A 17095-nucleotide genomic window follows, 5' to 3' on the forward strand; every position below is an offset into this window, starting at 1 on the left:
AAAGTTTAACCGGTCGTCATGACCTTGTTACGGATCGTAAACAAGTATCAAAGTATTGATACGTTTGTTAAACGTTTTTACAATCGTTTATAATAAATACGCGAACTTCATTTGTTCGGGAACTCATTGGCATGCACTTATTTAGCTGAACAACAGCATATTATACAATTGCGTAAGTTATGAGTAACTAGACAGCTTTTAACCTTCATTAACGCATACCATAAGTGCAATGTACAATGATTTCGTAGTTTAATTGCGGCATGATTATCAAAACGTTTTAAAATTTACTAATTTGTTAGGAAGTATGCAATAAAATTTTCGTCGGTTTTAAGGTAAAGTCGGTTACATTTGAATTTTTCAATACGTTATAAATTCGTGAACAATTTTATTTTGGCAATGCATATCCAAATAATTCATTAAAATTCATTTAGTAATGATAATTAACAATGTACTGTACAAATAATATCCGAACCGGCAACGTTTCATTTATGATAATATCGCTAATTAAGGTGTGTTTGCGGCTTGCTATAAAATATCGGGAATTTGGTACAGATTTTGCCGGACCATAATAGGCAAAGTAAATCAAGATTATGGTAAATTTGTAAATTTTGTATTCATGGTAATATTGTTATTCACAAAGGCGTTTAGGAATTTACTAACGTGTCCAAAAATTATTCACACCACGCCCTGAACGATAAACGTCTATTCAATGTAATATTTCAACCATGAGTCTTATTTGAAATACTGGTCTTGACTTACTACGAGCGAAATTATTATTTTACTTAAATCTTTTATTTGATATTGTTATTATTGATTTATTAATTTGACTTAAGGTTCAAAATACATTTATGCACAAAACTATACAAATCACGATTTTTCATTCGGTTAGTAAAATAGATTCGTCAAAAAGAATTTTTATAAAATTTGAAGCCTTGTGAAGCATTTTTTTGTGGGTTTTTCTTTACAAATTGCTATTTTTCACAATGATGCAACTGTATATGAGCTCCAGTTAAATTGCGACCTTGACCAAGGAATATTTTCGCATGCACAACACGTAGTTGACCGTAAAACGTTGCCCGGTATGCTTGGACCTTCTTTTACCGTATTAATATACATTGTGCAATCCTTATTACTGGTTGATAAAGTCTGTTTTTGAACGAATAGATAGTAATTGTATATGCTATGCGTGCGTTGAGAGGTCTCTAAATTTGGTCAAACGATTATGAAACGTGTGAATAGGCAGTTACGAAAAAAGTCTTTTTCATGCCAATGGTGACATATTATGTGCGGAATTGTAGCAGAGTATAACAGTGAGTTTCCACTGCGGAAACATGTTGCATCTGATTTTTAAAGGAAAAGAAAATTATGTTAATATTACGCATTATTAGAGCTGTATATATATAGAAAATGTAAATCTAGATATTGTGTTACTTAACGAAATGGAATAAGTCAAATGAAATTTTATATGATATTCGAGGCTAAATTACAAGAGTTGGATAACACGAATATATGTTACATGGTTTTAGAAATGATTACACACAGATTTAGGGACCAAAAAATAATTAATGTAATAAATTTGTTATTTTAATGTGACGGTTACTTAAGGATTTGTATAAGAGGAAAGAAATGTTAGTTAAGTTCTTAAATATGGGCCACTGGGATATTATGGGAACCATAGAAATCCAGCAGGGGTGTGCAACTACGGGTTATAAAATTAAAACAAGAAGGTTCACAAAAAAACAGTAAAATCCTTAAAATGAGTTTGGGAATCGGTGGATTAGATTAGCAATTTTTTGCAATAATGTGTTTTTAAAATTTCCCTAATCTCTCGATTATCTTTTTAGTTATGATATATAAAAGTTCGTACCAGGAATCTCATCGTGCACTTCTTGTCAGACTGCTCGATAGCTACTGAATGCTGTTCTGACGTTTGCCAGCTCTTTTATACCTCCGTAATCAAGTTGGTGTTTATAATGAAAGTGCGGTAATCATTGATACCGCTTGACTTTGGACGAGACATTGTAAAGGGTAGACGCGTATATGGTATGTTTACTATCTCAAGGTTCTTCTCGTTTTGGGGTGAACTGTCTTATGGAAGTTGATGATGAATTTTTTACATAGTTACAGCTTATAGATGTATATACAACGATTGTTTTAATTTATTCAAATCAGTGTTGATGGTTTTACTCTATGGAAGAAGAGGAACAATCAATTTCTTGTTCTATATTGTTTCTTACTATATCTTTTCACACTACTTATAAATACGAAATTTCGGATGTTTGTAAGAAGGTGTATATCAAAGGATTAACAGATTTCGATTGAATTTGGCATAGATATAGAATATAGTCTGGAAGAACATGTAAGCTACGAATGAAGTTTTTTTGCGGACGGAGTTACGGGTGACATCTAGACTAGCTTACGGTTGGTCTGCATTATTTTTATCAAATTGAGTCTTTGTTATAAAATTTTATGTTTATTTGTAAATTACTTTCGAATCAGTCGAAAAGCTGCATTAAATACTGTATGTAAATCTTGTTAAACTGTTACCGTATTAAAATAGTCAACTAGCTGTTGCTCGCGACTTAGCCCGCCTTAAAATTAAGCCTATGTTACTCACAGATAAATTACCTTTCTAACGGTGAAAGAATTGTTAAAATCGGCCCAGTAGTTTTTGAGTTATTTCAATATATGCAAAAATACAAAAATACAAATCTTTCCTCTTTATAAAATTAGTATAGAGTATAGATATGCTACTGTCTATGTTGGGATCGTATTAAAGAAATATTTGTAGCGGCCGCAACATAGCGGCCTTTGACTGCACTATCGCACAACTGTATTGTCGCACAACTAAAAATATAGTAGTGTGCGTACCTCCTCATAAACTTAAACAAATCATAGCGCGAGTAAACAGTTGTGCGATAGTTTAATCAATGGTGTGCGCGCATTTTAATGAATAAATTCCTGAACAGTGTTCTGTTTGCATTATCATAATGTGTCTATTAGACGAAAGTATGAAGGAACCTTCACCGCTAATCTGTCTGGGTCATCGTTTTATACTTAATTAATTGTAAATGTTGTGCCTAATTAAAAATAATAGACTTCAAAATGGCGGACATTATTGTTTGGAAATGATATCTATACTATTATAATAAAGCTTAAACACACACTTCATTGTTGCCTAAGATGTCAGCAATTACAGCATATTTTTAAATAGTTCTTTATTTAACGAAAAGCCCTACATTTACGTCACGCTTTAGGCTACATATTTTCACGCCATTAAAGTTAGAAGGTAAAGGTTTTGGATAAAAACCCCAATGTGGGAAAGAGACCATAAGTTGCTGCCAACATCAAGGAAGCAAGGTTGCCAAGGTTTGTAATGTCATGTCATTTTGACATTTGTAATTGATAATTTGACAAATGTAAACAATAAAATGAAGTTTCATAATTTTATGCGGATGAAGTCGCACGGGAACAGCTAGTTGTTAAATATTTATGTTAGAATGTGGGGAAACATGCGTGTGATTACTAGATATTTTAAAGTGCTTAGATTTGATATAAACATTTAAAACACCAGAACGTTTATGTACGATAGCTTGTAATGAATGTAACATTATTCGATTTTCGTATATTTATTTCATCATTATCAATTTCACAAATGTCTTATTTATTTTGTAGACGAGCGTTAAGAAAGGCAGTCTCTAAGTTTAGTTAAGCCTATGAAGACTTTAACTAGAGATGAATGTTTTTTTATAGAGAAATGTTTTTCGTTTAGTAAAATTGATAGAAAGACTTTAATACCAACTGGTCATATCTTGTTCGACATTTTCACCTAAATGACAACCCTGCACACATATGGACAGATAATATTACCTGACCCGGTTGGCATAATTCAAACTAAATTATGATAATCCACTAACGCCCATCGGTCAATTAAAAAAGTCTCAAGTCCTTTTTGTATTACAGCATGCCATGTTGTCTCTTCTACCATTTTCTACGAACATATAGGTTTTACGTATTTTCTAACCGTAATCAGTAGCGCCTCTCACCGCGCTAGATATCCTTGTTACACTATAATCTTTACGTTCAATTAATAATCGTTATCGACAGCCCTGTACTTTAAGTCTATAAATGTCACACGGACGACTTCAAAGCTGATCACAGCTGGGTGGAGCAGGAAGCCACTTCAATAACAATATTAAAAAAAGTACATAACGTAATGAGTGGCATTTTAAAAGGAGCTCCGGAGTTAAACCGCTCGAGTTTTAAATCTACGCTTTAAAACGGACGCTTGTCTTTTTCTATATGTGTTTAATTTATTATACAATGGTATTTACTATAGTAAATTAAGAAATCAGATTAATTTATTGTTACCGATGTTTTTACTTTGTTTTGTATTATTAATTACTAAAATGTTTTTTTTTAGTAATAGTAATCTGAAATTTAATTCTACTCGGACGGAGTCGCGGGAGAAAGTTAGTGAAATATATACTGACTATTGCTCGTGACTTCGTCGGCGTGTAGTTAAAACGTATCTTTTTAACGGTGTAATAATTTTCAAAAACGGTTTAGTAGTTTTTGAGTTATTTAAATACATACAAATCAACAAATCTTTTTCTCTTTACAATATTAGTATAGATACAAGTATTTTGACAGTGGATACCCATGTTATTAAATAAATATTTTTTTTTAGTTTAATTGAAGGAGTTCTCGCAATCTCTTACCTAAAGTGTAACATCTGGTCGTTTAATAATTTGTTATTTAACAATTTATAATAACTGATACCCCTTATTAGCAATATATTTTCAATGTGAACGTGGTTCTGGAATTTTAATAAAAACTCCATAAACAACAGGCTGTGACTATAATTCAATTTGCTCTCCTAATGGTTGTAACTATTTATTTATCGTTATTAAATACTCGTAAACTCTCTTTTTCACTTAGCGTTTAGCCGTGCGACTTTTACCTCTATAGCATATCTCGTAATAACAAGGGCGTTAGAAATTGCAAGACTATGCTTGTGGAAAACGGGTCTAAGTGCTTGATATTGGTAGAGTGACAGATGGCAGCACTTTAGAGTTTAATGGTACATTTAAGGACGATAGACAACTGCAATTAATATCTTTGAAATTTCAATAAATAGTTATTCAAACGAAGGCTTTACTTTTTTGAATGCAGTAGTTCTGACAGGCTTTGAAAAAAGTATATAGCAAAAAAATGTCAAAACACAGGCAAATAAATTCGGACTTTAAAATGGGTTAAGGCGCATTTAAGCGATGTAGATTTATTGGTCGTTGCATATAATAAAGTTGATGCGATAATTTTGTATAGTTTAAAAGCTGGTTAAAGATAAATGTATCTTGATAAATAAATAAAGAAATCAAAAAGACATAGCGAACAAAGGGTTTTTTTAAGGTTCTTATTCTAAGTGATGATAGTGTGAATATATTGATTTTAATTTTGTAGTGTATATTACGATTTACGATTGTACGAATCGTCGTACCTAATGAGGCGTGTAACCATCTGTTGCAAGGAAATGAGGAAAGGTACCGATTTGTTTGTTTACGAACACACCAATGTAGTTATGATTTATAGTGATTTATCGTATTTTTAATATTGTTTTTTGTTATTGTAATTGAGACTTTGTTATATTGTTTTGGAAATAAATCTTTCTTTGGTTTTCTAAGAATTTTTATTCAGGACGATACGGTTTTATACGTATAAATTCTATACTACACTGATATAAAAAAGCGTAAACACACACTACTTTGTTATGTAAGATGTCAGCAATCACATTATGTTTTTGAATATCTCTTATCTAACAATTTTTAACAATAAGTTATATGCTAACGACAAGCTTTAGGCTATATTTTCACGCTATTACACAGCATGGTTACCATGGTAACGATAATTTTTTATCCAATTTCATCAATTTTTTTCAAATTGAAATGCTCAAATGACAAAGGCCTACGTTGTCATTTGTGCATTTCAATTTTGACATTCGTAATAGATTTTTTTTACAAATTCAAACAATAAAACAAAGTTTTTATAATTTCATGCGGATGAAACCGCACGGGAACAGCTAGTAGAAAAATAAACTATTGAATTTATAAGTCTATAAATTAGTTAGGCTCTAGAAATTGTTTGTTAATAACGGCCAAGCAATTTAACTGCGACAGATAATGACACGGTTCGTTTATTTTAAATGAGAGTGATTTGTTTTTAGTAGAATATTTCAATCTGTTTATAATTGGACGTAGGTTAAAAAGGTGAATTGAAAATTTATTTCCATTGAATTTTGTCGATAAAACGAACTTATCTTCAAATTAAAATATTACGTTAGGAGTAATTATTTCTGTTGTATTTTCAAATGAGATGTGTTTTATTTTTCATTTGTACTAACTGACAATAAAGTTTTAAAATGAAAATGTATTCTTTTGTTAGTTAATGAAATCTTTTTTTTCTACTTATACATGTACTAGCTTTCGCCCGCGTCTCCTACCACGTGGAATTAAAAAACAAAAACAAGTATCCTAATAAATATCCTATGCGTTTTTCAAGACTCTTTCTACATCTATGCCAAATGATATCGAGATTCTTTCAGCCGTTTAGGCTACAAACTTTAACAAACATTCAACCATCCATCTATACTTTCGCATTTTAAATATTAGTTAGATTAGTAAAATCATCAAAATACGAGATTTACAAAAAAAAATTCGGCATCGCCCACACCCCTGCAACGAGCCCGGTCTATTTCATCATCTCGTCGACCTTCCGACCGGTCCCAGTGCCGCCCTCTTTGCTTACTTACTTGCATTCCGATCGCTATTTAATCTCTATATATTATATATTAATTATAAAACCAGTGCCCTCGTGTGTGTACGTGACAAATAAGTTGTAACGCTTAGGGCTGGCAACGTTCAATTAAACGCGACAGTTAGAACGAAAAAGAACGAAATATTTCGTATTCAAATCGTTTATAGATACACTTCGTATAGAAAATAAGAGAACTTAAAGGGGAGGCAAAGTGTTGTTCTTTTTAATGTACTTTAGAAGTGCCAAAATCGCCTCTTTTTACCATGCTTGGGGCGTTGCTTATAGGGTCAAGTGAGACTTTAATACAATTTGTGACGCCCCTTTTCGTCTAGGGCCCTAAGCCGTCGCCCAACTGCTCCCTGTAAAAGCCGATACTCTACTTTGGTGTAAAACAAATGATTACATAGGAATACAAAATTAGTTTGTTAATTTTAACCGTTTTGCAAAAATTATCAATTTTTACAGTATAAGCTTTAATTAGAGTGTAGTGTTGCCATAGCCTACAGTTGAATTGTCTTATTTCCGACACGTAACAATTGCTCGAGGCAAAAATAATGATAATGAAATTGTGCAATTCTCCATATATGTTAAGATAAACGAGTTTCTTTCAGATGTTTCAACTGATCTTTGCGTCTATAAATACATTTTATAGGGCAAGTGCAATTACGATAATGTCCCAGAAACTCCCACAATGCTATAAATTAAGCCATTTTTATACATAACTTATCAATTATTGATATTAATTGCAAAACGACTGTTAAATAATCAAGGTCCTTTTATTTCGTTTTGTATGTGTTTGTGTGAATTCTTAGAATTTTTGTTATTTATTGCTAAATCATGAAACTGTAATAGAAAATAGGTTTTGTTAATTAAATTTTATTGTAATAGAACTTTAAAATTGTCTTTACACTGTTGTTTAGATGACTTGCAAATATTTCATATATTTATAGTTTACCAGCTTTAACGCGCGACTTCGTCCGCGTACACTTATAAATTTAAAAAAAGCAAGTATGTATCCTTTCACACGATCTCTACATCTATGCCAAATTTCATAATGATCCGTTCAGCCGTTTAGGCTACAAACTCTAACAGACATCCATCCATGCATCTATCCATTTATAATATTAGTTTCTTGTTATTGTTGCTTTACCCTCAGAATGTTGTGTCTATGTAAGAAGTCTATGTGTTCTTCCAGACTATACTTTAAATCTTCGTCAAATACCGAGATCAATTTAGACGTTTAGGCGGCAAACTTTAGAAACATCCATCTAAACTTTCGCATTTATAATATTAGAAGTAAAGTATACTGACTTTATAACGTTAGATTATTCAAGATCATTGCATTAACTGCATAGTGTAATAGTTATCAGCCGCTAGAGGGCGTGAATGCGGACAGACCGCATTGCAAACGTTGTTCGTCCCACGTGCCGCACTGCTTTTTGTAGCGATATCGTACTGGAATCTTGCTAACAAATTACGGCTTTTAAGATTAATACAATTGCAGTGCTGCGAGTATTTTAGATGAATAAATCAGTCATCAACTCTTATTTCGATTATGTGTGGTTTGCGCACAATTTTATAGATGATATAATTGAAATTAAACTATCGCACAACTATTAAGTCTCGCATTCTTATGAGCTAATATGGAGGTAACTGAACAGTTGAATTGGCTGCGAAATAATCGATAATCGCATAACTGTTGAGTTGTGCGATAGTTTACTCAAAGATGTGCGCCCGCTCTTAATGTTTTGGTTTAATGTTTACGGCCGGCCGCCTGTCGCCAATCCTACTTGATGTAAACAATTGCAGGATGGATTTGAAAATGAAATAAATAACGCATGTCCATACTAATCGACGTAAAATTAAAAATATGTACGTAGTAACGATATTAACAATTAAAAACTCGCCTTCGTATTCTACAGGAAGGCAGAGATTAAGAATTTACAATGTGCGTGGTTTAGCAAACCTCTCTCGCACGCACTTTCCTACATCTAAGCATGCACTTCATAGCAACAATGGTTTAAAAAGTTTTATTTCAATTTATATTTTTTATTTGCTCAAATGCTATAGAGAGAATGTATCACTGATCAAATTCGTTACGAATTCCCCAACTAAAGGTTAACAAACTTAATACCGGACAGTGGTAAGATAGTCCATTCCTATCATGTGTGCTTGCCTCACGCGCATGTCCTGGTCACCCCGTTTCGCGACAGTCGTGAGGAGAATATACAAAATATGCTCTACCAAATGGAAAGTTAAATTCGCTTTTATTGCGTCGTATTGTATTAAAGGATATACAGCATAATATTTGTTAGCAATATAGATGTTTTTGTAATTTATGGTTTTGAAAATTGATTAAAGAGAAACACGAAGGTATATGTGTTGAAAAATTTCGTTTGTGTATTTAGTCAAAGTTTAACAATTTTGCTTTAATATAAAAAAAATCATTGTAGACCACTTTTTTTTTTGCTAGTAAATAACAACAATTTAAGGGGTATATGGGCAGATGTAATTTGCATGCATACGTTTTTTAAATGCCGTAGACTTTATGCTTTGTGTTATAAAAGAATTCTAACCATCTGATTAACATACTTGTTTTCTACTTATTGGATACTCCTTTTTAAATAAAAAGGCGAATGCAAATGAACCCAAACAAAGAGAAATGTAAAGATATATTATGATAGGAAACATTTGTAACCAACTAGGTGTAAATCGCGGTGACTCCGTGGAGGATAATTTTACAAAAAAAAACCGGTAATATGTGGACAATTATTTGTATTTTTGCAAAGAAATAACATTTAACGCGCAAAATGTAAAGTATTATGATTTGTGAAAAGTAATAATATGCTTCATTACCTCATTATTCTGTTCCTTGCATGGTTAGAATTTTCCTTACAAAGGTTTATTTGTAAAGGATCAATATTATAATTTGTAATTACATACCGTGTTAACAACTAACCAGTTCAAATGCGACAGGTATATTGTATGAATAATTCTAAATATTATACATATTGTCTTCCGTATTCTTTATTGAGGTGAAATAAAACTGCAGTTCGTTTTTACGAAGTTTTATTTGTGATATCAAATTTGTCAGGAACAAGATAACATCAAACACAAGATTTAGTACGTGACTAGTTAGGACGAAAATAGGACATTTTTCGTAAAAGGTGGCCGAGAAGCAAATGCCCGTAAATGAAGACAGTATAGTTTTATGATCAGCAAATTTAGGCTCTTGAAATTACGATTTATTTCTTTAGCGTAGATTTTATGCTGAATTAAAAGTGAATTATTGTTTACCATACGGCCCTATAATAGCCAGGGTTCAAGAGCTGGGCATTGTAGTTAGGGATGACGGATGGCACATAGGATTTCAAACCAGGAACGTAAGAGATTGGAGCAATGCCGGGGTTCAACCAAGGTTGGGCCACAAAGGCAGCAGAAATGACGGGTGATGGGTGTGTTTGAGTCAAAGTTGCAAAACCTGTGTTAACGTCTTTGATCGCTTCAGAAGCTTTTACTGCCGCAGATTCAACTTTGGCTGCTTCAACTTGCACAGAGTCTTCAGATTTCTCTACATTTTCAACGGGTTTGCTTTCGGTTTCAGCAGATTTGACCGCAGCAGAAGCTTCGCTTTCAACATTTTCTTTTTTTTCTTCTGCCTTAGCCGGTTCAGGGGCTGCGCTCTTCGCCTCTGCTACCACAGCGGCGCTTTCTACTGCTGGTTGGGCAACAGCTGCGGGCACTGTGTACGCAGCAGCAATAGCACCATCTGCGCTCGCCATAGATCCCTCGACTTGGGCTTCAGCGGTTTTTAGAGCATCTAAAGCTTGCCATTTCTTTTCTTCAGCAGCCCAGAAACTTTCCTCGGCCCTCTCTTTGGCTAAATCGTTGGCTTCAATGACACCTTCATCTTGTTTCTCGACTGCTTGTTCAGCTAATTCTCTCGCTTGGTCGGCTGCGGCTCTAGTGAGATCCTGTACCTGCACCTGTGCGTTTATAGCGGCAGCTTGCAGGTCACCTGCTGGGATAGTGGGCACTGCAGCTGGGATAGCTACGGCAGAATAAGCTAATGAATAAGGTACGATTGGAGCGAAAAAGGCACCAGAAGGCGCGCCAGTCGCGCAAGCCAGGACGGCGGCAGACAATATCTGAAAGAAAAAAATGACGTGAATACTTCCAATAATCAAGTGTTTTGTTAAAAAAGTAGTGCGACAAACGTTTTTCAATAAGGAATTTACAATTGTAATTTATAGAATGCGATAACTGCTCGAAGGTTAACTGCAAGTTAGATTTTGTATTAGAATTAATGTATGCAATTAAAAATCACTTGAAACTTGACTTCGAACTGTGAAGTAATTCTGGTTGAAGAATGATTTGCTAATTTTAGAGTCGTAATTCTGTAATTATGTGGCAAAATTGTACCACTATCCTGTAGATTATAGATATCATAAACTAAGTTAAGTACTAAATTTAAACATTTTAACCTAAATATATTCTTTCTTTATTGCAAAGCATTAATAATACTTTTCAAAATTGACTGTTGCCAGTATTATTCTATCATTTATAGATTTATCATACTTTAAAATATTATATTTTAATTGATTTTTTTTTCATATATAAAGCTTTACTAGTATGTCTATACCAAAAATTGATTAATTTACAAATATTTCAATATTATTGTTTATCAAATATTAATGTAATTTAAAGCTATACTAAATCAGAGTTCATATTAGCAATATCCCAAATTAAAATAAATTTAAAAATTTGAAATTCAATTCGCTACATTGTTAAAATTTATTATTCACTTAGTCACATATCACAATAAATTCACTCAAACAAAGGAACACAAGACTGACCAGAACTCTCATCGTGCGAGATGTCTCGAAAGCTACTGATTGCCCTCATCTCGTCTCAATCCGTTTTTATAATACCGCGTCATCAACAACCTCTATATAGAACAAGAGGACTGGATTCTGTATGCTAAGATTCTTGAAAAAAATAAATTAAAAAAAGTTGCCCGACAAGGGCGGAAAGAATGCAGGAAGCGCGCGCTTTTTGACAGTCGATGGGCGCCGGTTTGATTGCCATGGTACATTTTCGACGCATGAATCGATGTTACGTCATTATTTGGGCGGCTCCTAAGATGCATTAGTTTAGCACCCGGCTGCGTTCTAATATTTTTCTTGTGATTGTAATGAAGATTATTAGGCTGTATTTTATTGTGTTACCAGTAACTTTTAAACTGATTATTAATGCGACATTTTAATTATGCAACTATAAGATATAAAAATTCAAACCTTAACAAGCTGAAAGAATAAACGGAAAAATTTATGTAAAAGTTTCTGTTTGAAGTATTCAAATAATTCAAAGTTATTGATTTGATACTAAACAAAGTTATTTTAAACGATTCGTGGGTATAGTTAGATTGTCTGACTATAGCAATAAAAACTACGGAAATCTCAAATCAAATCATAATAACTTGAAAGGCGATAATTTAGTAAAAATTGAATGTAAATGTTTGAACTTGAAACTTCTTAAATGAATTGTTTACTTCCCCATAAATTGTTTCAGATTGCTTTTTAAAGACAATGATATGAATATTTGTGTTGTTAAATACAGACAGACGTCCGTTTTATCTTTGTGCATATATCTTGTTAATGATAAAATGTAAATTGGTATGTCTGAGTACTTGGGTACTTACGAGTCATTTTATTGGAATTAATCGGTAAATGTCAACGTCTAGTTTTTTATAAATCGTTATAGTTATGAAAATGTCAGTACCCAGGCCGACAGGAAAATTGATGTTCCCGGTCATTTCATGAGAAACATCCGCGTAGGGTTTCTTAGTTCAGTGTCGACTCATGTAGGATTCACACGCGTTTAAGGTTTTTATTTTATTTGTGTTACAAATAATAACAAAAAATTGTTAATATAAATATTTTTAAATAGCTTACGCCCGCGACTCATTCCGCGTGGAATTAAAAAAACAAAAGTGAGTAGCCTACATGTTGTTCCAGACTCTATGTCTATGCCATTTTCGTCGATATCCGTTAAGCTGTTTAGGTTACAAATTCTAACATCCATCAATCTTATCTTTCACATTTATAATATTGGTAAGATTAAAATTAATTTAGAAAGATTATGCTTTTGCTAGAGCATAACACTAAGTGTGTTAAGTTGTTTATATCGTGACATATGCTAATAACTTAATAACTCAATGTTAAATTAGTTAGAAAGATTTTGCTAGGATTAATTCCAGATATTAATTCAATGTAAAAATGCTAAATGTCAATGCTATACATATTAGACTAATGCAAATTCAAGTTTTTAAACTAAAAACCCTTCCTGCTTTCTGGCCTGCCACATACCCCTGTCATCTATACTTCTATACTATTATAATAAAGCGTAAACACACACTTCTTTGTTTCCTAATATGTCAGCAATTACAGCATATTTTTGAATAATCCTTTTTTTAATAAAACGCCCTACACTTACGTCACGCTTTAGACTATATTTTCACGCCATTTAACTTAGGGCGTAAATATTTTGGATAAAAACCCTATTGTGGGAAAGATTGAGTTGCTGCCAACATCCAGGAAGCAACGTTGCCATGGTTTGTCATCGTCATGTCATTTTGACATTTGCAATTGATAATTTGACAAATGCAAGCAATAAGATAAAATTTTCATAATTTCATGCGGACGAAGCCATACGGGAACAGCTAGATCATAATAAATTGAGGACAAGTCTTAAATGTTTTTATTAATTGAACCAAATAGAGTCTTACGTCTTAACACGGAAAGAAAGATAGACACGACGGGGTAGAGGCAATGCATCTGTTACAAATTATCTTGCAGATATCTGAAAAGCAGTCACATAAAGCCAACTGACCATCTTGTATGTCCCCTACTTGAAAAAAAAAACAAGGCCTACGTCATCCATTTATCTGAAATTCATTTATTTGTTGATTGGGATCAGCTGGGAAACAAAGACGTTTTAATCACGGTATGAGATCGCTATGCAAGGGCGATTACCCGTGATCATTTTCCGCCGCTCTTGAACCGTGACGCGCGGGCAACGACCGGCCGACGCACGCGCACGCACCCCGATACAATCGTGCTGCTTTGTTAGTTTTCTATATCGAAATACTGTCAAAGGCTGGAATCAATCTATCTGTATAAAGGCTGGAATCAGTCTATGACGACGCTGTTCACACCGTTCGGTAGTCAACTTCTTTTATAAAAAACTATGTAAAACCCTAATCTCTGATATTATCTTAGAATGCAAATAATACATTTTCCTACAATGAAGATAGTAAAATTGACATGTTTGTGAAATTATCGGTGATGAAAGTTAGATGTATGTTAACCATTTTTGGACACGATTGAAAAGTTATTTCTTTCGTATATGTATCAAATTATTAAATGACTTAATTTCTTACTGTCTTGATTGCCTACTCTTAATTGTTTAAGATTATCAAACTTTATGATGCATATTATATCTCTATTAAGCACATCATTTTAAAAAATGATTAACGTAATCAGTGAATTAAGCTTTGTAAATTATACGCGTTGAAGTCTTTTGTTAGAGTTAGTTAGCAAATATGAATCTTACTAATATTATAAATGCGAAAGTTTAGATGGATGGATGGATGGATGTATGGATGTTTGTTAGCGGTTGTAGCCTAAACGGCTGAACGGATCTCTATCAAATTTGGCACAGGTTTAGAGCATAGTCTGAAAGAACACATAGGCTACTTTTTATCCCGGGAATAGTTACGGTTCCCGTAGGATTCATTAATTTAGTTTTTTAATGTTTACTCGATCATTCTTGGGATAAGCTTCATCCCCGAGAAATGTCCGGTTCCCGAAGGATACGTAACTTTTTGTAATTTATATAGTTTGTATGTTTTCTAATACCACACGGACGAAGTCGCGGGCAACAGCTCGTGTAGTATAAATTGTATTAATAATCATACAAATTGCCTTTTTTTGGTGGAAAACATTTGTGTTTTATCTGTTTAAAGTTGATTTCCATATAATTTCTGACTTATTTTATTGTCTACATAGTCATATAACAATATAATGAGCTCCACTCAGAACGATTCACTCGTGTGTAGCAATTTCGCAACAGCACATTTTGCAATTGCAATTCTCTCAGGCGTTTCATTATTATAGTGTCGTACAAAGAGATGTCTCACGACTCTTTCAGTTTATTGACAGAAATTAGTTCTAGAATGTATGAAATAGCAAATGTTATAAGTATTGTGTCTTTAAATGTATATTTGTTATGTTTAAATCAAATACAATATGATTATTTGGCCAGTTTCGGAATAATGTGATTCTATTGTTTGTTTTTTTATTTTCTATACATACGGCGACAGATGGCTTAGTACAAGCTGTTATTGAAAAAACATATTGTGTTTAGATTTATAAATCTATCCTAATGTTATAAAGACGAAAACTTTGTTCGTTTGGTTGTAATGAATAGGCCCACAAACTACTTAGCCGATTTTAAAAATTCTTTCACCGTTAAAAGGTTATTTATCTGTGAATAACTTAAGCAATATTAATTCGTTTCTTTATTATTATTAATAAATTTCGCTCTGATGGAGTCGCGGGCAAAAGCTAGTTCGAAATAAATTTGCAGAGCTTTTGCAGTTATTATTTCGTAGGCGTCTCTCGCTTTATCTAGCTTAGTTTTAATTTTAGTACAGGAGGTACAGAGCGAACATATGATACACGAATACTTATCCAAAATTACATAGAATTTAATTAGGTAAAAACACTTGTTCTTTAAGGTATTTTTATACGGAATTGGACTTTTTTGCTGAATTTCACCATACCTAACCTTAAGCGAAAATTAAAGTTATAGTTTAAACAATTTAGCACCTGACCTTTATTTAATTTCCGTATTATTGACAACCTATTTTTTATTTTATTGATACTCCTGCAAAAATTCAATGAATCTTTTATTGTGGTGTTTGATAAATTATTGTTTTAAGATATTAAAACCAAACCTACCATAGGCTTTGGTAATTTAAAATCTATTATAATAAAAACAAACATATCAATTTAACTGTATCAATTTATCATCATCAACTTGCCCTTATCCCTTACATCACCTCTATCAGCCGTCATATGATCATACATCATACATCATATACATCTCTATCAGCCGTCCTATGAATCCTCTCCTTTCTTAAGCATATCCTCGTTCACACAATCCATCCATACATTCTTCGGTCTTCCTCTTCCTTTGTAGCCTCCACATTCATTCTTAACACTTTCAGGCATCATCATCTCGCATCGTCACGTCGCATAACATGTCCATACCAAGCTAACCTTATGCTTCTCAATTTCTAAACTGTATCAATTTTTACTAGATTTTTGTTTATAACATTGAGTTTTCTTTATGACTTAAGTTTTAATTATAATAATTAAGTTAATTCAATTAATTTAGATGTATTTACTCAGCCAACTTAACACGGTGTTAATTTATGATTAGTACCTTTATTGGTTTGACATTTGACTTTTGACATTTAACTGTGTTCCTTTGTTTCAAAGAATGGTAATTCCCTTTCGCTCTGATTCAACTCGATATATCGGTTCAATGTTTTATTATCCCACGCAAGTTACCTACTTCTTTGTCATATTTATAAACGACATATATTTATGTGGTCATTTTCCTTACTATCTATATGAGATATATAATTATTATTAAAACTCGAAGGCTCTATTACAGTCGCTCTAATTCCTTGAACTCATTTTTTGTATAACAAATGTACTTGTTCAAGGTTATGTTGATAATGTAGTTCCGCTTGTGTCGCGGAATTTCTTAATTACATTTAAAGGCGGACACTTGGTCGTTTAATTTGAGCTTTTTTATTTAATATGTCTGAAATGTACCTCGTTTTTAATATTTTTTATAAAAGCAGTTAAAGTCTATGGTCGGTATTGATCTTATCGTATTTATATGCAAGTCGAATGAGCTCGTAATTATACGTATGCAAATAGCGCTGCATTATGCTGTTAATAAAATTTAATGACTTCATTGAGTATAGTGCGAATTGAATGAAAATAAAAGACATATTAATTTACTATTTCATTTATTCACTCATCCTCGCCTATTTTGCCTGTACATATTTTTTACATTTAAATAACATTCCAAACATCATGAGTATTAGATTTGGTAACTAAAAGCTATCACAGTTTACCATCCGTGCGCGAGTCCGTGTCCGTAAGCGCCGTGCGCGGCAGCGGCGTAGGCGACGGGCGCGTGC

The 17095-nt window shown here is 32.9% G+C and overlaps 2 protein-coding genes across 2 annotated transcripts in view; one reads left to right on the top strand and one right to left on the bottom strand.

Moving 5' to 3' along the window:
• The window catches only part of LOC106101789 (WD repeat-containing protein 7), a 63377-nt gene that overhangs the window by 19725 nt on the left and 26557 nt on the right, over positions 1–17095 (top strand). The gene's annotated exons all lie outside the window — the stretch shown is intronic.
• Positions 9866–11772, bottom strand: LOC106101864 (pupal cuticle protein PCP52-like). Its single transcript, XM_013281214.1, has 2 exons — positions 11670–11772; positions 9866–10961 (listed from the first exon to the last, which is right to left on the bottom strand). Exons 1-2 carry the CDS (start codon positions 11679–11681, stop codon positions 10107–10109), a joined length of 867 nt encoding a protein of 288 aa, XP_013136668.1. The 5' UTR covers positions 11682–11772; the 3' UTR covers positions 9866–10106.

This window comes from Papilio polytes, unplaced genomic scaffold (assembly GCF_000836215.1).
Source record: "Papilio polytes unplaced genomic scaffold, Ppol_1.0 DF823935.1, whole genome shotgun sequence".
Lineage (NCBI taxonomy): Eukaryota > Metazoa > Arthropoda > Insecta > Lepidoptera > Papilionidae > Papilio > Papilio polytes.